Source organism: Oreochromis aureus, linkage group 17, assembly GCF_013358895.1.
Source record: "Oreochromis aureus strain Israel breed Guangdong linkage group 17, ZZ_aureus, whole genome shotgun sequence".
In the NCBI taxonomy this organism is placed as follows: Eukaryota; Metazoa; Chordata; class Actinopteri; order Cichliformes; family Cichlidae; genus Oreochromis; species Oreochromis aureus.
In genome coordinates, this window is record NC_052958.1 from 27,926,786 (window position 1) to 27,952,346 (window position 25,561).

General features: G+C 41.5%; 2 protein-coding genes across 2 annotated transcripts in view; one reads left to right on the forward strand and one right to left on the reverse strand.

Annotated features, from left to right (window-relative positions):
• The first annotated feature begins 6,913 nt into the window (after positions 1-6,913).
• On the forward strand, positions 6,914-9,113 carry LOC116314426 (forkhead box C1-A-like). Its single transcript, XM_031732439.2, has one exon. The coding sequence runs from the start codon at positions 7,216-7,218 to the stop codon at positions 8,629-8,631; it is 1,416 nt and encodes a 471-aa protein (XP_031588299.1). The 5' UTR covers positions 6,914-7,215; the 3' UTR covers positions 8,632-9,113.
• Positions 9,114-14,424: 5,311 nt separating this feature from the next.
• The window catches only part of gmds (GDP-mannose 4,6-dehydratase), a 172,206-nt gene continuing 161,069 nt past the window's right edge, over positions 14,425-25,561 (reverse strand). The window contains exons 10-11 of the mRNA XM_031732441.2: positions 16,250-16,318; positions 14,425-14,952 (exon numbers count right to left, since the gene is read on the reverse strand). Of these exons, the coding sequence (XP_031588301.1) occupies positions 14,890-14,952; positions 16,250-16,318 (132 nt within the window). The 3' untranslated portion in view covers positions 14,425-14,889. The remainder of the gene's footprint in view (positions 14,953-16,249; positions 16,319-25,561) is intronic.

The window sequence follows — 25,561 nt, forward strand, 5'->3', positions numbered from 1 at the left end:
AAAACAGATCCCACCAAACTAAATGTGTGTTGTGTGGGATATGATACCAGTGCAGCTATAGCTAACATTTAAGAAAACATAGGCACACAGAAACTCCACAGATTCATGTTTGGCAGTGATCATATCTGTTATTTAAGGACCAATGATCCTTTAATGGCTTCTGATGCAGGAAATTGTTCTGTATTCATTTTACTTGACCTCAGTGTAGCCTTTGATAATGCTTACCATAATATTTTACTGAAAAGGCTTACATCTTTGGCTCGTATCATGGGCTCCACATTGGACTGGTTTGCCTTATGTTTATCTGACAAGACTTTTTCTCTTAGGGAGAGCAAGTTCTTTTCTGCCACTGCCTCTCTAACCCGTGGGGCTCCGCAAGGCTCAATCCTGGGTCCATTATTTATTTATTTATTCTATTCTACATTCTTTCCTTGGCTGGTATCACCTAATCTTTTATCAAATTTCATAAGTAGTAGTGTATATTTCACAAAGTGGATAGTTGTGTTCTCTTAATGTTGATAAGCTACTACTCTTTTCTGTCTTCTCTTTTCAGCTGTTAGTTAAAGCAGATGTCTGCCCCTCCCTGAACCTGGTCCTGCTGGAAGCCTCTTCCTCGCTCATCATAGGGGTATTCTGACCATTAGGGCTTTCTCTCTAATAATGTAGGGTCTTCATCTTACAGGATTAAGCATCTTGGCTGTGGCTCACGAGGCAGAGCAGATCATCTACTAATAGGAATGGTTGCTGGTTCAGTCTCCAGCTGCTCCAGTCTATGTGTCAAAGTGTCTTAGGGCAAGATACTGAACGCTGAAATGCCCCCAGATGGCTTCATTGAAATCTGAATGTCAGCCAAAAGGAACTAGAGAAAAGTGGCCATGTGAATGGGTTAATGAGGCTTTGAATGCTCAGGCAGAGAAGAAAATGTGCTCTATGAGGAATGGTCTATTTATTTCAGGTAACCATTGTTAATAAAAAATAACACCGAATTTAATTAAATTGATTAGTGTACACTGTCACCAGTAGTTTAGTGGTGTCTGACTGACTGGCATACTTTTCAAACACTTTTAAATACCTCACAAGAAAAAAACATCACAAGAGAGACTGTGGTGTAATAGATACTGTGGTTATCATCCTCATAGGCAGATTTCCGTCAAGCATAACCGGACCATGTGGCAACATGTCTGTAGGCAAGGCTAGGCTCGTACTTTGGAAGTGGGCGTGAAGCTGTGTGTGAGTATTTGTTTCAATGTTACCACAGGTGTTGCTCTTCTCTTTTGCTTCACTTCAAGAACTCCTAGAACAGAAATGGGCTTCAGCCAGGAACACTCCTCCTGTACAGGCCACAGGCCGTTTTTGCTCCCTATATCATCAGCTTCTGAGGTCAGAGCTTGGACACCATGCTACTGTCACCAGTTACGCACCTTAAAACAGGACATCTCTTCTTGCCACTGGATAATGCAGAGGTCAATCAGTTCTACAGAGCCTACAAACATATCTGACTACTTTAAAAAACACCCTCCAGGTGCAGACTTCTTGGCATCATAGAAACATTTTTGTTCTGTGGCTCTTATCTGACAGGCAGGTTAAACTGCTTTGCTCCTAACCTTTCTAAAGCAGAAACTCGTGTGCTGATGCTGGGTGTGGGCAGCAAGACTGACGGCCTGCTGGAGTAGACTTACGCGAAGTTAGTGAGGAGTTGGGTGAACTTGAGGGCTTTTAATGAATCTCACCAAGCAGATGGGAAAGATCTGGTAAGAGGGGGGACATAGAATAGCTTTGACTCTAAGGTCTTGAATTGACCTGATCAGTTGCCATTAGACCTCTAATGGTCAAACAACTATATTCCACGCAGTGTGAAGAGAAGCGCATTTACACTCACTAACCAAACATGTTTCTTTCTTTTTATATTTTTTCTTTAAAGAAAAACGAAGGGGAGTTGGTTGTTGGTTTTAAATGCTCCACTAGGCGGCAGAGTTCAGCAGCAACGTTTTCTATTCCTGCTTAGTTTAAACAGATTTTATTGGTTTGAGTAATTATCCGCGTTGTAGTTATTTACCTACTAAGATAAATAACACATCGCTATGGTAACCAATAGGGGTGATATTGCAGATATTTCTTGTTTAAAAATAGCAACATAATTAAAGTAGCCACTGGCATTTTTTTCCCTCATGCTAGAAAATTTGGGTACAAAATCCCAGTAAAGCTGATAGTCAAAGACAGATAATTATTGAGCTATGTTTTCTGTTTGTAGTTAATACTGCTTAGATCATTTACTCTGCTCACTTTCTCTCTTAGTCCAGATCTCATTCGAAATGGATTGCATACTCAGAGTCACTTAATCAGAAACAGCTCACTGCTTGTTGATATGATTCTTATTAAACCCCGTATTTGGGATTCCAGCGAGCTCTTTCTGTCGGCTGATCTTAAATGTCCAGTTTAGGGTTAAATGGGAGGGGGAACGACCAAATGTGGCCTTGAAAACAGCTTTACCCTCTCTAAACCAATCACGGCTGAAGCATCAAAGACAGAATCAAAGAGAAAATGAATCTTTTGCACATGGATGACTGGCAGCTATTTATTTTAATGTGCTTTCTCGATGGATGACTGAGGTTGGGAAACTCATCTGTATCTAATAAGGCATTTTATAGAAACAATGGTGATGACATTAAAGTGCCTACAAAATTTTTTACAGTCAATCCCGTGTGGGGGAGTCTTAAACATAATATCGCAAACTATTGTGAGGCTCAGGACTAACATACATAAAGCTTGTCACTGGGTAAGCAACCCATTTTTTTATTGTGAATTCTCATGTTGTGCTGCTTATGATGTACATGCATCAATTTGCCAGTAGGTGGAACCAGTATACCATTTAAACCCAAAGACCAAACGTCCCAAAGCCAGTTTATTAAATCAATCACAACTCTAAACACAATCTCAATCACCAAAACGCATATTCTATAATGACTCACTTGTGATGAATGATAGAGTCACGTGACGCAGTATAAAGAGTGGCTGCAGGTTCATAGCAGGAATAGATGGAGGATGAGGAAGCTGACGGTGAAGAGCAGTAGTTTAAGATGTCGTGATTGACCACGTTGTTGTCCATCCATCTATCATCCTAATCACTTAAAGCGAAGTCTCTCCTGCTTACCTCTTAGAATTATGTGTGACTTGAGTCCTGTGTGCTGATCACTGCGCTTCCACTTTTTGCTTTTTGACCCATAGTACATAATGAATGCTCAGTAATGTTATTATTTTGACTGGTTGTGTGAGTGACCTGAAGACACTGTGTGGGTTTGGAGCGTAGATCAGACTGTTTGGATGGGATTCTGCCAAATGTGTCAGAGGTTTTTGTGGGTGGGTAAAAAGGATTTTGTGTTAATATTTTCAGAAAAGTACTTAGAAAGAAACGAGTTTAAGCAATATTGGAAAACTGTCATTTAAGCTGTTTTTGTTGCCTGTTTCCACACTACAGGGATCATTAATGTGCATGAAGGTAGTGAGAGAATCTGTAAACACGACTGTACAAGAACAAAAAGAAGGGTGGCAGATGGTCATGTGCATTACTGACGCAATATCAGCATTTCACCTTTAAAGGTGATGGTTATAATACACTACTGGGATCAGTAGTGTGGAAGATCAGGCAGTCAGACAATGAAAACCAGAAATAAGCCCGGTATTCCCCGGTTTCTCTCAATGTATTATTGTAGGGTCTACCTTACAATATAAAGCGCCTTGAGGCGACTGTTGTTGTGATTTGGCGCTATATAAATAGGTGAATTGTGAATTGAATAGAATATTAATTTTAAATATAGTTAATATTATATCGCCATATTTGGATTCCTTTGGATTCCTTATACTATACTATAGACTGCAACACATGTTCAACTGCATTTCTGAGATAAAACTAAATGTTTCAGCAGTTTTTATGAAACAAATTACACATCAGATTCTTGCTTCATGATCATCGTGACCAAAAACTAAAAAGGATATGTAATATTATCATGTTGTGTATTTAAAACTTAATAAACAAACAAACAAACAAACAAATAGCAATCATACTATTGGTCAGACTTATTACTTTGTTTATTAAAGTCTTTTTCACAAACATCACATATATCACAAATATCACTTTAGTATTACTGACACAATATCAGCATTTCGCTTTTAAACATGATACTTATAATAAATATAAGTTTAGTGTGACAGTCTCACTTCAGCAATATATCGTTTCATTTGCTGACATTTTAAATATATCAGGGTATCCGTAATTTATAGCGCAGCGCCTCAGCCATAACTTATATTTCTAATATGATATTTCTGATGTTTTTTAAGAGCACACAGTAGCAGTTCTGTGCATCTACAGTTTGCGTTTTAATGTGTAGTATTTGACAACAATTACAAAATTCTACTTTTAATTTCCCACAGCTGTGTTTATAGTGTTTTTGTTTACACACCGTTCCCCGCCTCTGCTCAAAGAGGAGTTAACCTTGTCGTCGGATACATTTATATGTTACACCTGTGAACAGCTGCTGTTATAGTTTATTATGCGGCTTACCAGAGCGAAATGACCGGAACTCAAATTATAATGTAGTTAGGTTTAATTGCCTAACATTACTTAATACTGATTACAACTGCTGATGCGAAAACGCCTGCATTTTGCACTTTTATGTACTGACCACTCGGGGGAGCTGTTCTCTTTCACATTAGGAGAAGAACCGCGTCCGGCTTGATACCAGCGCTGATCTCTGCTGAAGAACTCAATAAATGTCTCATTAAACCATTTTTATATAGATGGTTTAAAACCTTTTGCAGGTCATTATAAGAACCTTTGAATTTGGTGTGGGGTTTTTTGACAGAAGGGAGTATTATCATTATTTTTATTATTATTATTAACATTATTATTATTACAGGGTGTAGTTGTATTTCATTGAGATGTCAGCCGTGACAGATAGAGGGGTGTGCTTTGGATGTGGCGGAGCCAGCTGACGTGTTTGCCGGTCAGCCAGAAACACAGAGTGCGTGGTCCTCACAGGTGAAAGCGTTTGTCTCCTCTGGCCCTGCAAACACATGCAAATAGCAGAACAAAGAGCTGAATAATCACACACACACGTGAGAAATTAACTGATTTTATAGCTAATCAAAAACTAGTTTCTCCACTTTTCTCTTGTGCTGCAGGAAAATTGAAATTGTGAAAACTGTCTCTGAAAATGTTCAAGTCTCGGCAGTTTTCAAAAGCGAGCTCAGCATAAACATGTCGACATGGGCCTGTTTGTTGCACGAGGCCTGTTTATTTTATTAATCCCTGCTCTTTTGTCGGGCGACTTCAGACTTTTGTAAATCGGAAGTTGATGTGAAGATGTTTGCTCAGGGGTAAACTGAGAGTGTCACTGATCTTAGCGCAGTTAGTTCGCAGAGACGTGAATGATTTTTTTGTTTTGTTTTGCATTTTGCAGTGTTTTCAACAGATGAGTCTCTGTGCTCTTCAAGGCCTAACGTAGAAGCATTATCAAATATTGAGTTTTGACTTTGATTTTATATATGTGGATTTTATGTCCCGATGACATAACTGTTTACATTTCATAAAAAACTGCCTGAGAATTTGCTTTGCCTCCAAATAAGGTTTTTCAAACACTTGTTTATACTTACATCACCAAAAGCTTTTCGTTTATGATTCTTTGAGTTTCGTGTCTCCTTCATACAAGCATCGTTTAAGAAAATAAATAAATATATATTTCGGAGAAAGCCACGCGGTGCTCCATGCAGGCCTGCTTTGTTTAATATTATTTTTTATATTAATAAGTTCTTAAGTAATAATAAACACATCTTTTCATTAACTAACATCGGTAAAAACTTGATTTATAACAGAAAATGTGACAGACTTCTCTGTGAAAATTATTCTTTACAATACTGAACTTTAAAAACATGAGAGAAATATGAGTTTTGCCTGAAATAGAGCAGCATGGCGGGGAAGTCCGTCTTTACCAGAAAATCAGCAACAAAACAAACCACATAGTTTAGTTTTTTTAAATCTTATCTTCAATTAAGTTCTTTATTTGTATGATAAGATTAATCGTTTAGATTATTTGAAAGAATATCTAAATAAACAAATGTAAATTTCTAAAGCCTTTAAATTATTTTGAATTCGGCTAACACCTCTCACACTTTTTATTTTTACCCCCAGCCTCACAGAAATCACCCAGAACTTCCATGGCTCTATTAACACTCCGTCTAGTGCGAATGACATTTGGAGGTCTTCATCTTTCAAAAACGTCTCAGCAGCCGCTCGCGCCCTGGGGAACTTTTCCACACCCAGCTGGGCCAAATGATCTTCATTTAGCCTTTAATTAGTTTGCGCACACCGCCCACCGGCGCTGTCGGGGAGGAGCGGGGAGGCATCCACGCTCTTTCATGTCCGCTTGTTTATTCAGAGGCTCAGGCTCATCTGATTTCTCACAAAACTGACAGGTCTCAGATCACCGTGCATCACTGACGGGATTTAACTGCAGGTTTAATTGTGCACGAACGCGTTCGCGTTTTTTTAAATTTTGGAAATTGATATCAGGCTCGTGTCTGCTATGAGAGAAATTCCTTAAGAATGTGTGGTAACCAAAAAAAAACTTATTCCGATCATTTATACACAATAAATCCACTTTCTCCATTTTCACCGTGAAGTTATTTTACGAGTCTCAATATGAAGAACTAATAGAAAATAATAAATAACTCGCAATTTGGGCCAATAAATGAATCTTTTGGCACTTTGGGCACACCCTGAAAAGCATTTTAATAATTCTGTGATCTGAACTGAGAAGTCAGGGAAAGAAGTGCGGGGGAGGAGGAGAAGGAGTGGTGGAGGAAAGAGTGGGGGTAGTAACTTTTATCACCGTGCAGCGTTTCCACAGGTTCATTTCGCCGTCCCATTGGATAATGGAGCACACATTCGGATTCGGGGTGGAGCAGTCCAAGCAGCCAAAAGGGAGGAAAAAATGTGAAGGGTAAAAAAAAGTTCCTCGTTGCGACTCCTCCAGCCCTCTCAGTTTCCAAATGTTCACTGTAGCAGTGCGTGCTCTCTTCGGTTCACCCTGGCGAGCTGCGGCTTAGAAAAAGGAACTTCCATAGTGAACAGAGAGCTGCGAGAGAGATCGGAGCGCAAGCTGAAGTTGTGACAGTTTGTGGAGGGAGAGCGCTTTGGGGAGGTTTTACGCATTGCGCAGGATGCAGGCGCGTTATTCCGTCTCCAGTCCCAATTCTTTGGGAGTCGTGCCCTACATCAGCAGCGATCAGAGCTACTACCGGGCCGGCGGGGGATACACGGGAATGCCTGCGGCTATGAGCATGTACTCGCATGCAGCCCACGAGCAGTACCCGGCCAGCATGGCCCGGCCGTACGGACCGTACACTCCTCAGCACCAGCCGAAGGACATGGTGAAACCCCCTTACAGCTACATCGCCCTCATCACCATGGCGATTCAGAACTCGCCAGAGAAGAAGATCACCCTGAACGGGATTTATCAGTTTATCATGGAGAGGTTCCCCTTCTACCGGGACAACAAACAGGGCTGGCAGAACAGCATACGGCACAACCTGTCCCTCAACGAGTGCTTTGTTAAAGTGCCCCGGGACGACAAGAAGCCCGGTAAGGGCAGCTACTGGACTTTGGACCCGGACTCCTACAACATGTTTGAGAACGGCAGCTTTCTACGGCGCCGGAAGAGGTTCAAAAAGAAGGACGTGCAAAGGGACAAGGACGAGCGGGACAGGCAAAGCAAAGATCCTTCTGTGCGCACCGCGGGCCGGGAGCCCGAGCCGCCAATGCAGGGCTCCCAGCCGGTGCGGATCCAGGATATAAAGACTGAGAATGGGAACTCCACGCCGCCTCAGGCCGCATCCCCGACCCTGGGCGCCGTGCCTAAAATCGAGAGTCCAGACAGCAGAAGCAGCCTGTCAACGGGCAGCCCGCACAGCGTCCCCTCCACCCGGTCACTCAGCATCGAAGGAACCGAGCACCATCACCACGGCCAGGCCCCTGCGCAGGGCTTCAGCGTGGATAACATCATGACCTCCATGCGGGGGTCTCCGCAGGCCGAGCTCTCCCCACCTCACATCGCCTCCTCTCGGACAGGTATCGCCCCTTCACTGTCGCTCAGCTACTCGCCGAACCAGACGCCCGCTTACAGCTCAACGACCTGCAACCAGAACGTCATTTCCACGAGCTCCAACGCCACTTATCACTGCAACATGCAAGCCATGAGCCTGTACGCAGGGGATAGATCCTCCGGCGGCCACCTGGCCCCTTCCACCACGGTGGACGAGGCTCTGCCCGATTACTGCATCACCACGACCACCGCATCCTCACTTGGGCACGGAAACCTGAGCCAGGCGGGCCAGGACGGTCACCACGCGCACCAGGGTCGGCTCGCATCCTGGTATGGGGACCTGAGTCACTTGAGCCCGGGTTACCCGGCGCAGCAGCAGAACTTCCACTCGGTGCGGGAGATCTTTGAGTCCCAGCGGATCGGGCTGAACGGCTCCCCAGTGAACGGGAATAATAGCTGTCAGATGGCCTTCCCGTCCGGACAGTCCATCTACCGCACCTCAGGAGCTTTTGTTTATGACTGCAGCAAGTTCTGAAAGCCAAGCGCTTCTTTTAAATTAATAACTCTAATATATAATTTCTCTATATATTTTTTTGTACTTTTGGTCTTTCATTCACACTCCGAATGGACAAGCGATTCAGAGAGATTTTTTGTCTTTTGTATTTTTTGTGCAGAGCTGTGTAACACCAAAAACACGTAAGTTTCCTTCCCTCTCACTTCGAGAATAGTTTCTAAAGATGGCTCAAACCCGGCTGTTACGACTAGACTGTAAATTATAGCCTAATATAGTAATTTATTTTTTAGGAAAAGGGAGTGGTTGGATATTGAGGACCAAACACTTTTTTCCTCTCCGCAGTTTTCTTATTGCTGCATTTCAATTGTCCCAGTTCTTGTATAGAAATAGAGGGACTGTGTAGCCTATACTGACTTATTCTATTCATTTTGTGTTATTTGTTTAAAAAAATATTTTGAAGGCATTACATTTTGTTTTGTTTAATAAAGTGCCGTTTATTTGAATTTGAGTGATTTATTAGTAACGCTAGAGCCAAAGTAAAGGGACATTTCTTGAATTTAGAAATAGCTGCACAGTAGTTAAAATATATTTCAATTCAAAACATTTAAAATGTATTATAAAGCGCTAAATTCACCTAAACGTTCTGATTTTTTAAAGAGAGAAGGAGAAAGAAACAAGCAAACAAAAACCAATTTACGCGTATTAAAGTATTTAAGTGAATACATAAATTTTCCAACTTGAGGGAAAAGCTTTTATAACTCGGTGGAACTGTGAAGGCTTTATATTTAGTTAAATTCAGACTGTGGCCCTGCACAGGCGAGCCGAGGTTACCTTTCAAAGTGAAAGCAGCCTAACAGATGCCATTTTCTTTTTTTAATGCGAGGCTCCAGCCTCACCTGCGCGCTGTATATGTTCAGTCCTGGAGTGTAAACGCCGGCGGTAAATAAATGCACGTGTGGCAGCAGCTCACCAACGCGGTCTGAACTCACTGAAGGCCTTGACAGCAAAACAAATCAGTCATTACAAAGTGAGCAGGCTTCCGTCTGACTGCTGTTTGGGAATGATGATAGGAGCTTTTTGGATGCAGTTGTTTTTGGATTTGTCTTCAGAGTTCATTTTGCTGCTGGAGCAGACCCCCGCGTGGGGTGGGGGTGGTGGGGGGTCCTTGTTGATGCACGAGGATGACGGCCTGATGGATACGATATGTGACAGAGGGATGTACTGCAGCCAGCTTTGCTTTATTTTTAAATGTTTGTTTGGTTCCTGGAGGCTCGAGATTTACCGCAGCACTGGCTGATTGAAATATTGCTGCTGTGTCACGTGTTTATTCCAGTAATTCCCCGATGACGTGGGGACACCCCCCCACCACCACCTCCCTTATAAAAGCAACTAAAAAACAAGGTTGCTATTAAAACTTTACAGCGGCCTTTCAAATTTCATTCTTATGCGCGTAGGCAGTTTTACACGGAGACACGCATGCTCAGTGTTAATTAGATATGGTCTCTGTGGTTGTTTTAAAAAACTGACTTTAAAAAAAAACTATATATATACATATATATAAAGTTAGAAGAAAATAATCAGGAAAAATATCCGTTATATATAACATCATGGCGGGAACCCCTTAATTACCCCTTAAACAATTATTATATTATTATTATTTATTATTATTATAATCTTATTAGCGAGTACATATACTCCACACAATGATAATAATAACAACAACAACAACAATAATAATAATAATAATAACAATAATTCTTTTAATGGCGCCTTCTAACCTCTGCAATCATCCAGCTGCAGGACTTGAAAGCTGAAAACAAAACAGAGTAGTGTGTGTGTGTGTGTGTGTGTGTGTGTTAAATAGCTGGTAGTTGAAGCTTAAACGTGACTGTTAGTTTTCGGCCCGTGTGGATTGGTTTTTAATGAGTCAGTAAAAGTAAAAAAAAAAAAGAAAAGAAAGAAAGAAAGAAAAAAATCCAGCACACAAACGCTCCCCAGGGCCAGCAGTCAGATGAGTCAAGCTCATTAAAGCTAACATAAACAATGTGCCGTTTCTCCTCTGCTACAAACCACGCAGGTGAGGTTAAGACTGCGGTTCAAATGCAATCTGCACTACATACAAATCAAATAAATAAATGTGGAAATAACCACCAGTTGCACGCAGAGCGCAGGCTAATACGAGAAACGCGTTATTCCCTCCAAACAAACGTCTTTGTGATTGATCAGCACTCAAGAGTCAGGAAGGAAAAGCCAGTCGTTTTTCATTGCAAGTACAAGACAGGAGGAGGTGATGGAGGTCAGTGGAGAGGATGTCAACAATGCACTTTAGGGAAGGACGGTGAGCAGCCTGCGTTAAAGCCCGTCCCTGCTTTATCTAAAGCAGCTTCACATGCAGTGCACATCGCGGGCTGGCCGTGGCAGCTTCACGGCCTGCAGTGTATCAAACAATAACAAACAGTCAAACTAAAGGGAGTCCCGGAAGAGAAGGGGAGCTTTTAGGCGCGCACTGAAGTGCTCACAGAAGCCCCGGTTAAGGAATTATTGTTTAATGCCGCATTCGGGATACTTTAATGTTCACATTAGTATGACTGTAGCCTCGAGGGATCACACGTGCGTAGGTGTAGTTTACGGCCCCGGCAGTCTGCAGATGTTCTACACGGGGAATTCATCCCAGTGTCTGATTAGCGTTGAAGGCCAGATCTTTGCACAAGTGCCGTAGTCACGAGTGGCAAAGCAACCCGATAGCCCACAGCATGCGCCCTAAAGGTTTGGCAGGTATCAGAGCGCTTATGGGGAAACATATGAAGCTCCTGGAAACGTGGGTGCCCCACACATTTGAACGGGGCTTTTTAAAAAAAATAATAAGGAGGCTCTATTTTCTACTGACTGCTTAAAAAGCTTTCTGTTTCACACAGAAAAAACAACATAGAATAAAAGTCTCTACAGAGTTTAACGCATTTTCACGGGTGTTATGCATTTTGTTCTAGTTTGAACTTTTATTATTTCTGAAGGTTGAGCCTGAAATTAAATAGGAACAGTTTCCACACTGACACTCACTGCGCGTTTTGCGTCCAAACTACCAACCAGATTCTCCCATCATTACAGACCTTTTGTATCCACAGCTTAATTTTTTTGTTATTGTTTTTATTTTTTTAATACTTCAAATTTGCATTTTATATGCATATAAGTTCTGGCAACTGCGGCCATCTCACAGTTAAACTGTAAGCCCGTACCCCCCTGACACACTCCTCACCTCTGCTGTTTGAGGTGTGTGTGTGTGTTCGCGGGAGCAGAGCTAAATCCCAGCAGTGATTGAAATCGCGTCTGTATTTAACCCTGCACGAATCTGGCCTCCTGCGTTTTTTTTCTCGATGTATTATTTTTCTTAAAAGAAAAAGAAAGAAAGGCGTCCATGGCGTCCTAATGACTTCAGTCCTTCGCCCAGTTTACGTATCAAACCAATTAAAGAAGTGAGGATTCACCGTTTAGCCTATAGCGGGCTGAAATCGAGGCTTCAGTGTAAACTGTTTATTTTGCGTCTTGTTTTGTGCCTGCTGTCTGCGTGGATTTTTGGTGAAGGCTCTAGTCACGTAGTTTGCCAGTTTCGCACTATGAATTTTCAGATTTTTTAAATTCCAGCATTTGTTTAATTTTTTATGTGTATTTACACTGTTTTCATGTTTTTTTTAATCGTAATATTTTAAGGTATCTGCACTATAGACCAGCAGTAATAATAAAGAATGGGATATCTTTTATGTCCTTGATATCTCAGTAACACGACAAGCAGGTGACCTCCCCTGTCCCGGGATAGTGCTCAGATTCGTGTTAATTTAATTGAACTTGATCTTCGGTGAGGCCCTGTGATGGGCTGGCGACCTGTCCGTACCTCTCATATGTCAGCTGGGATAGGCTCACTCCATAAGAGGTTTAAAAAATGGATGGACGGATAATATTCAGGGGCGAGATCAGTATTTTCTCTTCCTAATAACAAATGATAGAAGGCACTGGTCGGATCCTTTTCTCCGTCTTCCACTCTGTGGCCGTCTGTCCAAATGTGCTCAGTAAAGCTGGAGCTTTGAAAGAAAAGAGCAGCTTCTCCCTCCTGCAGCTTTCACTCGAGGGATTATCTCCCCCTACAATATCTCTCGTGCGTTTGATTTGACAGAAAATTATTATATTCGCGTTTTTCAGGAATTCTGAAAATCGTGACTTTAGAGCCGTTTAATCTCCTTAAAAACGTTTATTTAGCTGCACAAGTCTGCTCCCCTCCTCCTTCCGAGACTCCTTCTCGGTTCAAATCTCAGTCATCTTTTCTTTGTTTGTGCGCCAACAGCAGACCCGATCACAAAACGTGCCTAAGTGTTATTAAAGGGGAATACTCGGTGCACCTGTGTGAGGCCGCGGGCTCAGTGTGTTTGTGTGCTCTCAGCGCGCTTTCGGGGGCCCAAACAACCTCAGAGCAACATCTGTTTCCAATCTGGCGTCCGCACAGACTCAGCGCTGTCCAGGACGATCACAGAGACTTTTAAATGTCCTGTAGGTGCCGTCCAGAAAAACACACAGGCGATCCCACCTCCACAGACCGCTCAGGGAGACCTTCAGGGTCCGCGCAAGTTGAATGTCAAAACCTGACAGCAGCAGTGTGCTCTGAGGAGGGACCGACATTTACCCGAGTGCTGCATTTAAATCGGAGATACTTCATTTAGCATTCCACATGGAAATAAGATGCTGCACTTAAAAAAAACAACCCAAAAAACGCAAACAAAACAAAAAACTTATTTCACAACTTTAATGACTTTCGGGAAATTGAGAAAAGGCGCATTACATCAGAGTGATTCCAGTTAGGTCCGGTTTAAAAAATATTTGTAATAATACTTTAATAAAATATCCTATACTACATCTGAGAGAGGCCATCCTGGTGCACGTGCACTTTCATTTGTGATAAAGTAGATTTTGGCTACACGCACATACTTTATTTTTTGAAGATATAAATGCAGAGTTACTGTTCGACTGTTTTTAAAAAGAGATAAATTTCCACAAATACTGTAAACACACTAGATTGCGTCTGCATTCATATTTATTAATAGTGTGATACAGGAGGGCAGGATGTAAGATAGTAAGGCCCATCATTAAACACAACAAATAATATCATGTAATCTATAGAGAGCGTCAGGTCTCCTATACAGTCAATAACAGCAGAGGATGGATGACTAGGCTGTTAGACACATGGCAGCACTGCAGCACTTCCAGTCGCACCATTTTAATCAAATACAGGCTACTGTTTTTCTTAAACAAGTATGATTGACGTGCCCTCGTGAAAACGACCCTTTTGGATTCAATACCTCGATTTAAACAATAAAGACGAGCAAAGACAAAGCAGTGTGGCTGTTAAGGAAGAAGAAGTCATCCAACTTCTGCAAAGTGGGAACAGTTACGAGTGTCCAACACACCCAGCAACCGTCACCGTCAGGGTCACACCAAGTCAGGGCCAACAGTTTAAATGCGGGCATTCATTTTAGGCCACAAGGCCGCTCACGATCCAGATCTAGATGTTTCCAGGTAGATGAGTGCAGGAGAAAAACGCATTTCCCTCAGAATAAAGGGGCGCAGTGTTCTGGTAAATTCTAAAGAAAAACTTGGAATTAGGAGCAAACAGAGAGGAAAGAAACGACACGAGAAGAGCCAGACCTCTGCACAGACTGGGGATCCCATGCGCGTGCACATGCACACTCCGCGCACGCAACCTGCGGTTCAAACCTGGATTTGCAGCTTTTATTTCCCACATTTCCTTAGAATTAAAAAAAGAAAAAAAAATAAGGCCTTGTATAGAATTTATTGTGTTTCATGAGAAAACAAACAGACACGATGTTAAAGACTTTTTTATTGTACCAAATGGATCACCTGCTCATATTAATAAAAGATAAAAATCTCCATTCATTTCTATTCATTTATAACTTTTTCCATGTCACACTTCAGGGGAAAAGATTTCAGCATTGACAGTCCCAAAACAATGAAAAAAACAAACAAACAATAAAAACCCCTCAGTAATAAAAATATCAAATAATCAGTGTTAAAATGTAAAAGGCATTTAATCAATCAAAACAGACACCAGATACAACATCACCCGTGATTCACTCGAACACCCGCAACAAGACAATCAATTCATTTGGAAGAGTCATACAAGTAAAAAGGAAACGTGGGTCTTCCACTGTGGGTCTCAGTGGCAGAACACAGGAGTGCTGAAACATGCCCGTCCTATAAGGACTGACTCATTTGGCCTCAGGCATTTGGATTTTTCTCCATGAGCTCGATGTCTGCATCCACCATCTCCTTCACCAGATCCTGCAAGAGGACAGGATCACATTTATATATTTGGAAAGGTTGATATCTCTAAAGGTAAAGACACAAACATAAAATACATCTCTACATGAAGTAAGGCTCGTTTACACCCGCGGTTTAAACTCGGCCTACGTGAAGACCTCCCTTCCACACACAGTTATATTGCAGCTGGATAAACATAATAAATACATCGAGTTTATCAGTATTAGGACCTGACAATGATCCATAACCTGCTTCGTGTCATTGGGTCATATTGTACTGATAAGAGCGCAGAGCTTTGGAGTGTCTGCAGCGACAGATAGGAGATAAGATTGTTTTTTGTTTATCAGAAGATTCAGAATTTATATTTTTATAGTTCAGCCAAACTTCCCGAGCCGGTAAAGTTGAGAAAATATGAAACGTTGAACCGCTGTTTTCTTTTTTTTTTCTTTCTCCAAAATAAATAAGGTTTAACCAAAAAACACAGTTGTGTTTTCTCAACACTGGCTGCATTATTAATATATTATTTAGCCTTAGAAACTATTTAATCAAAGCGTGTAAGCACTTCAAAAAATTCAGTTTTCTAAAATATGTATAATATTTATTTGAAGTATATTTCATTATATTTCAATATATATATATATATATATATATATATATATATATATATATATATATATATATATATATATATATATATATATATATATGTGTGTGTATTAGAAGTGCTTTTCTCAGTATATAATTACAAAAATATATATATTGAGAAATATTTGCTTAATTTACAGTAGTCTTTGCTTAATAATCTTTTATTAAAAGGCTGATTTCTAAACAACATACAAAATGTTATACAGCAAGTAATTATATATATAGCACTATTCACAGAAAGGAATAAACAAAGAGCTTTGGTACCAAAGAGCTTTATAATAATCTGATGCAGTATAAAATTAAAAGTAGATAAAATATACAACAGTAATAAAATTCTAATCTAAAAGCTAAAAGACATAAAACTCGTGTGCTGGTTGGTTTTCTGTTGCTTTGTGTGGATTTGATACAGTGAACCTTTGTGCATTTTCTACGTTAAACATTTTAACAGTTCGCTGAAAGAAGGCTGGTTTCTAGAAATCGTTACAGGCTTTCAAAGCCATTCTTTCATTTGTCATTGAAATGTTTTGAGTTGGTGTTTTTTTCAGTCACCTTTGATTTCATCACGTCATTCCATTGTCTGTACATGCATGGAAAACTACTCCCATTACATTTATTATATGTGTGCTAATGCTATCCAGCAGGACCAACCGGCTGTGTTCTCAAACCAACCTACCTCAAAAGTCACCTTTGGCTTCCAACCCAACTTCTGATAGGCTTTGGTGCTGTCACCTTGTAGGTAGTCCTAGTAAAAAGACAGAGAGGAGCCAGAGAAAAGGAGAAAGAAGGGAAAGGAGAGAGGGGGAGAAAGAAAAACAAATGATCTGTCATGACTGATCTGACGCCTGTGAGGAGGAGACTCCTGCAGCCCAGCTGATGTGTCACTCCGATATGAAGACGTACTGGATCAAACTCAATATCCAAACTTGATGTCTTCAACAGGATGCAAGGGATGGAGGGTGATGATAACTTTCTCTCTCTCCCACATACATGCACACATTATCTCCCCTCTTGGGGGAAAAAGGAGGTCACAGAGTCTCCCCGGCCATCAATCCCCCCCTCTCGGCTCCCCACCTCCGATCTGTCCAGACAGCCCCCGTTGGTGCCAGAGCATGATGAATTGTGGGACTCTGGTGGCGTAACCCCTAGCTCAGGACCCCCCACTCACCCTCTCCCCCTCAACCCCTTACTCATTCTCCCCCCCGCTGGGTTTTGCACCGGGTTCAAGATCCAATGAGACCCTGCTTCAGACCACCAAAGTGAGTCCAAAGAAAAAAAGAAAAAAAGAGAGAGAAGCCTCTTCTTTGTGTGTCTTTTTTAAGCTTCAGTCCTTTCTCTGACTTCTATTCCCTCTATTCCATTTCCCATATTTACAAAGATTCTCACTCATAGACAACTGCGTCGAACACACAGACGAAGAAAGGCTGATTCTGTGATTTTAATACTTTTATACTGGACGGCTCGTGCTAAACACAGTTATTGCTGCAGTGGTGGTTTCTCAAGAAGTGCTCAAAGTGCTGTGCTGGGTTTCCCCTGTGCTTCTCTCTCTTCTTTTCTCTCTGCGCTACACGGGCCTTCTAATGCTACAAGGCCAAAAGTCCGAGGACAACGAAAGAAAATAGCCTCTGAAACTCACTGTGGCAGCAGTCTGTACCATCAGTGGTGCAATCTGTCATTGCTTCAATGGATTACATGCATGCATAGTGTGGCTTCTAAAGGGTGTTATTATTTGTTTTTAACTAACCTGGCATCTATGTTTTCAGGCTAATCGTGTTTCTGCTGATCTTCGCTGTTAGCTGCGGCACACATATGCACATACATTGATAAGTAATAAACATGCCATGTGCACAGAGAGGTATACAGAAAATGATGCATGCGCATACTGGATGGAATTCAGTGGACAAGATCCTGCATGTGTGAACATCACATGTAGTGACGTAACCTGAAAGAGAGGAAGAGCTAAAGAGCTGGTCTCTGGAATTTGAAAGAGGATACGTATACAGTAAGTGTTAGTGTAAGGATACTGCAATCCATGAAGAAAAACAAGTTTTACTTAAAAAAAAAAAAAAAACAGCACAAGACAAATAACCAAGGGAACTGTAAACCCAATCGCGGTTTTAAAATACTCGCTAAACTTTCAGTTCAAAAGGGAATTTCATGGTCGATCCGCTCTTAGTGTTGCCAGCTTAAACAACCTGAAGTGTCACCGTGTCAACCAGAACTACCATTTTAAGACTTAACTGACTTTGCTGCTGCGTGCAGATGCCGCTCTTCTAGTTTCAGTCTTTCCACAAGATTTTGGAACGTGCAGGGGATTTGCTTTCATTCAGCCACATGAGCATCAGTGAGGTCCAACACTCAGGCTGAACGACGAGGCCCGACTCACAGCCGGTGTACCCGCTTCTCGCGCAAACGTTGGAAGTGGGGTGCAGTCGGTAAAGTTCCTCCACATCCAAACCGTTTCTTTTACGGACCTGGCTTTGTCGTTTAAACACAGTAGGCTCTTTTTCAAACTGTTGTTGCAAAGTTGAAATGAATATCGCTTTATAGCACACACTGTTAGCCGGAAGTGGGATGCCAAACCCCACCTATGAACAGCAGCCCAGGGTAAAGTGCACCGAGCAGAGCAGTGTTACCATCTGACACTGAACCTCTTGAAAACGTCTTTTCTGGGTGATCTTATTACAGAGGAACGCACACGGCAGCGCTGGCATAGTTCAGCCTTTTAGAGAGCAGGGACCCACATCTCAGAGAGGCTCCACAGCGCTTAATCACACTCTTCTGATTACACACAAAGGCAAGAACACTGAACACACACGGAGGGAACAAGTACAGGCTGATTCAGGTTTCTGACAGCGTTCAGTTTGATATTATTCGGCCCGAGTTGAAAACTTGGTTCAATTCTGGGTGAGCGGTCTTTTTATTTTTAACTCTGCATGGTCTATATACAGCCGAGCAGATGAAAGCTTCAGCCCATTTTCTCCTCCGTCTGTAACAGCAGGACAAACAGCTCTTTCTCATGTGAGCAGCTCTGTACATTACTCACAAACGTTTTTGGCACTCAAAGCCATAACTGGAAACATTTTCAGACTAATTACCTGCAGCAATGAGACATAATTTATCATGAGGCTGAATGTAATTATTATAGGGCGACTTACTCCACAATTATATTAAATAATCCACTTGCTTCATAATTATATTGATTAGGGTTTGTAATGGAGAACATTTCATAGCTGGCATAAAAGAAACATCGACTGGTCTAGTCACGAACTGGTTTAGAGAAAAGCGGTAAGCTGACATTAACAAGTAGCAACTACACCTCCTTTATAATTTCTATACATCAGAGACAGTCACATGGTTTATACCTTCGTTAGTGATGGTTTGCTAAACAGCAGGATAGTTAAGTCTAATCTGATGTGAGTGTATCGGAGACAGATGCTCGAAAAGGGAAAGTAAACAAATGCAGGAAGTTTGACCTGCAGGGAAAAAAATCCTGAAGTTGCCTTTTGTTTAGATTCTGTCTGCATGCATACGTAGTTCAAATGAAGTGAAATAAATATGAAGCTGCAACACCTGCTGCCAATGGCAAGACCCTTATCTGAACTCAATGGACTGAACCTGGAGCGCAGACTCCATCTTTAAAGAGTCACTGCGTCTGCGTTCTGTTAAACGAGACCAACACAAGTGACAAATTCATCCATGCACCTGCAGTTTAGAGGCGAGCTCCCAAAGCCTGCGACTGCCTTACAGGTACAGGTTTGACCAGCAGCTTTGACCAGCAAATTTACCCGAAAGTCCAAAACAGATGGTGTTTTCTTAACGTAATGTCACATCTGGAGGAGATGGAGAGGTCTTTGTACTTTAACCTGAGCTTCTTCTTATCTGGTAAATCACAGCACTCTTAGAAACACTGTAGAAACAGTAATGCAGGCTAGCAACAACACAAAGTTAACTGTGAGGGAAACTGAGGAGGGTGATGGAAATGCAGAGCAGCGAGACTCCAAACTTCCAGCTGCAGCGTTTTGCATAAGGAGCTTAATACACCTCCTTTACTGCCATTCGGTGTGACTGATAGATGGCCTGACAGTGCTGTTAATGGTCAGGAGAGGCAATTTTATAAGTGAACCTTGACCACACATGGCACACTTTTTACTTCTTTGACTTTGTTTTCCTTTCAAAGGGTAACACGCATGACGGACATCTCCCTCATACCCTATTTACAGTCCACGGTGGTGGTGCTTAATAGGTATTATGCATCAAAAGATCACATCGTTTTGTGGTTTTATATGACTGGAAGCTAAAGTAACCGTAAGGTTGTGAGTTTAAATAATTTATCTAAATATTAAAGAAGAAATTCTTGCAGAATCTGTGCCAAAACAGACAACATAAATCCTTACTTGCTGCTAATGGAAAGGACCTATTAAAGCATATTACAAGTTTATGTGATGTCAAAAATGGTTGGATTCCAGTTGATGTGTTAACCAGCTACACATCTAAAAAGATGAATGTATCTTTAGAGCAAGTATTCGTACTCTTGTTTTATCTCCACCTGTATATTTTCTGTAGAATAGTAACGTCACTAAGACAGTGAAAGCTCTAAAGCACTGAGCAGATTGGGATTTAAATGATGGGTGTGCACTATCCACGATAATACAGGTGAAATTATTCTTTTTTGGCAATATTAAAGTGTTATATTGCAATATCACTGCTACTGCAGTGACAGCCACGATGACCACAGCCTCCAATGAGGATTTAATAAAGTAAAACTACTGTAACAACCTCGGAGAACGGTTCCTGCTAAAGGTGGAGGCACTTTTTTGACCACTTGAGGCAAAAACACATCATCGAGTACGACCAGGCTACAAGGAAGGAGAGACTATTCAGTTTAGAGACCGCTCAGTATTTTGTTTTTTCAGAAATATCATTTTGTGAATTTTCTTGAAATATCATGATATATTTTTAAGGCTATACAGCCCACCACATAATATACATGTAAATCCAACAACACATGAAGCTGGGAGGAAGAAGGCAGAGCCATTCCTTGTATTTAAATCAGCATTTTTGTCACCACCACTGTTAGGCCTGAAATCTCCATCGGAGTTTGGCAGGAAAACATCTGCTGAAATCAGACTCTTGTCTGCTAAGTCTGCCTTCTTAGCACGTAACCACACGGTTCAGCATCCAGGAAGTTAATCCAGCGTCTGGTCTTTGTCAACCAGGATTTCTACAGGTGACAGACAACCTCACCCTCAGAGCTCATACTGCAGAGTACCAGTCAGTGAAATAAAAGCTGAGTCCAAACTGCTAACAAGAGCGTTCTGCGGCCAAGTGAATTCACCCAAACAGAGCATGTAGCGAATAATTCAACATGAACTACTAACAGATGGGGGCACAATATAATCTTCATATGGATCCGATTTGGAACCAAACCCAACAGCTTGGTACGTCCTGTTTAACTCAGCGTTCTGTCCATGTCTGCAAATATGTAGCAGTCATAATAACAAAATTAAGCAGCACAAATCTAACAAAAAAATTTTTTTTAGCAGTGACAAAATGTGGCTCTCACAAGTTGAATGACAATATGATCTACACCCGATCATCAACCGAGACTAAGTTAAAGCCTATGAAGGGGCACTGAGGTCTCTGAGGTGAGTAGCATCAAAGAATTAGGAAAGAAGTTCATTTTGTCAGACAGAATAAAAAGAGGGTGTTCGCATTTATTATTTACAATGCGCTGCACAAATAAGGCCGCATCATTTCGGTCAATTCTGATCGTAAACTCATGGCTGTAAAGTTATTTCTACAAGTTTCTGAATTAAAAACCTTAACTTAGCATTAAAAAACACATCTTTGTTTCTGAGACGATTTCCTGTCCTGTTTATGCGATGAATACTGCCACAAGTAATCGGTATGTGGAACACACCAGCCAGAAACTTTCCTCAGGAACAAATGGAGTCATTGTAGTGGCTGAACCGATCCCAGATTGATCCAAAATTTGAAAGAGAAAAAGAACAGACTCAAATTGCAGATTGAAATAAAATCACAACATCCCCAGTTTTATCTAATATTAGCTCTAAAGCAATAGTTATGAGACTGGGATGTAAAAGGATTTTCATCACATGCCTGCCTAGGATTCAATGCCCAGTTGTATTGTAATATGCTTTGGTAATGCATATAAGTTGGTCCCTAGGTGGTCCTTTCCTTTCCTTTCCTTTCCTTTCCTGATCAGCTCAGTTTATTTGATCAGCTGTACTGGTAATGACTGGAAATAAATGGAATTTCACTGGACAATCTAAAAGCCACAACATCTTCCTACAGTTTTCTGTTCATTAAAAAAGTACTTTTGGACTAGAAAGAAACATCAGATAAAACAAAAGCAGTATGACTATTGAAAAGACTCAAAATATAACTGTAACCTATACAGTCAAACAATCTAATAATCACTCGTAATACAAAAAGCCTGACGTGTCCTCAAGTATGCGGCCTGACCTTCCCTTGCTCATTCTGCTCTTTTGCCCTTTTTCTTACACTATCCAGTCTAATAAAGATGAGAAGCCGTAAAATTAATCCTTCGAAATGTAAAAGTGAGAGACAAATAGGGTGTGATCATGGTCCATAAAGCACACAGCCAGTAAGAGGCCCTCAGAGCAGGCATTTAACGCAAAGGAATCTGGTATCACTACAAGGCCTTTCAATAAATCACACAGCACACGGGCTGACCCCCACATAAGGGCACATACACACTAACAGGCAGCGATGTGTGAACACACACACACACACACACACACACACACACACACACACACACACACACCAAGTACAATTGTCAGGATAGATTAAAAAAATGCTAAATGTCCCTAAGCTGCATTTATTTTTCTTCCGACTGCAAACCTACCCAGATCAAACATTTTCAAGAAACCGATTCTCTTTCCTCTCTCTCGCTCTGAGGATTGCATGCTGGGAGACTATGATGTGGCTTTGGAAGTCCAGTAGTGTCTCTGGTATTTGTACAGTAGTGGACATGAGGCTGCAAATACTTCAAAGGAAATCAGATAAAGGGCCGAGAACGCTGTGAGAGTCTGGAGCCCACGGTCTCCATGTCCCCAGCAGACCCAGATGTTCCAACCAGACCCAGATGTTCTGATCTTTGACCTCGGTGGGATTTTGATGGAAGAAGTCATCCCTGATCCAGGGCTTTTAAACCCGGGATGAATTACTGCGCGGACAATGACAGGGACATGAAGGCGGGACAATGAGGAAGGAGCAGACTGATACCTAGCCTGCCTGCAGAAACATGAAAGTTAATGCATACACAATGTGCACAGGTGTGTGAGTCGCCGTCTGTGTTTGTGTGTGCGTGTGTGTCTGTGCAGGTGGGGACATACTTGTAGCAAAAACAGTGAGTTTCATCGTTTCAGTGCAGCTTGGACCTACAGTCACAAATCTGTCACTGGTCAATTTCTAACGCACCTCCGCCAGCATCGCCTCAACTTATCACTTCCTTTAAAGCACAAAAGACCCTCAGTTTCAAGTAAAGGGAAGGGAAGAAGGAGGGAGGGATGAAATCGGAGACCGATGCAGTAATTTGTACAACAGCAGTTGTCTCTGTTTTAATGGCTCAGGTGTGAGAGCAAGCTGTCCACAAATCACATGGCTGAGAGTTTGATCCATGGCCCTTCCACATGCCAAGGCATCTCTGAGCATCTTACTGAATTCTAAGATGTTATTGATGATTGGCCTGCTCTATTGTCACTGGGTTGTGTTTGTGCATTAACAGGTGAATGTTAAAAAGGTGCTCTTTAAGTGCTTTACATTCACCATTTCTTTTTCTAATTAAATTCACAGTACATCATAATCTTGTAATAACTTAAAACTTAATTCTAGTGATACAAAAATTTGACTCTGACATGAAGTATCTGTCGCGCAGTAGATTGTGCTTCTCAGCCTGGGGCTGAGGCTCAGGATCGCTAAGGTGGGGTTCAAGTGATTAATAAGATAAGTTAAACACACACAGATCTTACATTAGCAGATATAACTGTGACTGAAATGAAAAGAGAATGTAATAAAGTGACGGAAATTCAGGCCAACAGGTTCGATTATACAAAATATTTTAAGTTATTACTTTATTGCTTTAAATAAACTAAAAATAGTATTACGAGGAATTTACTATTATATGGTAGGGGGTTAAACATTTTGAACAACTTAAAATCTAAAAATTTTCCTCATATATTTTCCTTTCAGTTACTTAACATTTGAAGAAAAAATATTGTCTGCACGACTGCACCCGCTTATTTTAGCTCTTTTTGACACAATATGTTGTTTACACTGGAACAAAATATGGAAACCAGAGTCATAAAAAAACGTAGGTTACCTCTGTCTGCACTACTCCTTCAAACTGACATACTTTCTATTTAGTGTAATTTATCTGGCATCTTATGAAATCCTGGAATCTTGAGCAGAAGAAACGAAGACCTGTGGGTTTCATTTGTGCCACTCTGTGGCAACACAAATCAGTGATTTCATATTTATTGTTTCCTCAAGTCAATAAAGCATCACTGCAGTAAATTTCAATGAACTCCAAGCTGCTGCGTCTTTAGGAATCCAAGACAGTTATTAGCCGCTCCCAGCCAGATGTCAAAGGCCAGGTCCAGCGTGTCTCATTGTATGTATGCGCTTGTGTCTACGGGGGAGAGAGAGCGAACTGTGTGAGTTACAGCTCAGGTTTCCTTCCCTCACTCCCCATGCAGCTTGGCCTGCACACAATGTGTTAAGTGACCTCTAAGGGGTGGCCCTGTCACCTTGATGAGTATGTACAATACTACACTGCACATGTGAACACACACACACACACACGTATAGTGGGAAATACACAGGTATACACAGTAATGACAAATTTAGTGCAGAAAGCCAAACACAAAAACTCTTAAAAAACTAAATGAGTAGAAAAACAGGAGTGTGTGAATCTCCTCAGGAAAACAGTGAAAGTCATGTTAATATTTAAAAGCTAAAATATCACAAACTCTCACTTCATGTCATCTTCTCGCCTCTCTCTCTCTCTCTCTCCTGGCTCTACTGTGTTGATTGCTCTCCATCAGTGCTCATTAAAATTCCTGGGGTAGCCGTGTGATAAATATTTATGCGGCTGAGGACACACTCCACACACACTCCAAACACACTGGAGTGGCTGGATCTGACTGCTGATAGTGTTAAGTGCCTGGAGGCTCTGGTAGAGAGTGGAGACCCACTGCCTGCCGCATGGTTGTATACATGAGGCGTTTACTGTCAAGATAATGAGAGGAGGGTTAAGATTTATGAGCATTAATGGAGTTTAAGTTCTGTTTCTATGTGTGTGTCCGTGTCCGAGGATAATCTTTTAATGTGTGAAGTTTATGGAAATGAAGAGGAAAACATCGCACATTAGCACATCTGGATATAAACGCATTTGCAGACACACACACACACACAAACAGAATGTAACCACAGTGGAGCTGGACTCCTCACTACTGTTCCACAGAGCTGCTGCCGACCCCCCTCTTCCTCCTGTATTCTATTATTCCTGTGGACGGGAAACAGATCATAATTCCAGGAGTCAGCAGAAAGCAGCAGAGGGAGAGAGGGAGAGAGTGAGAGGTGGAGGGAGGGAAAAGACTATGGGAGGCGAGGGTGAGGGGGTGTGGGGTGGCTCAGGTGACTGCTCACTTCCACTGAGGTCAAACTGAAACTGTGCAGTTAAGTAATTTCCAGTGAAAAGTAAGTAAGTGTTTAGTCTGTTTGGGCATTTGTATACTAAAGTTTGGGTGAAGCAGCGGCTTCCAGTGAAATCAGCTGGTGTGTGTCAGTGTGAGTGTGTGTGTGGTGAGTGTTTAACATTTCTATAAGCATCTGGCTGTTTCATATTTCAGAAGACATCAAAGGCAAACTTAATTTCCCTTCTTTAAACAACATTCTTTACAATCATACTTAAAAAAGGAGAGAGAGAGAGCGAGAT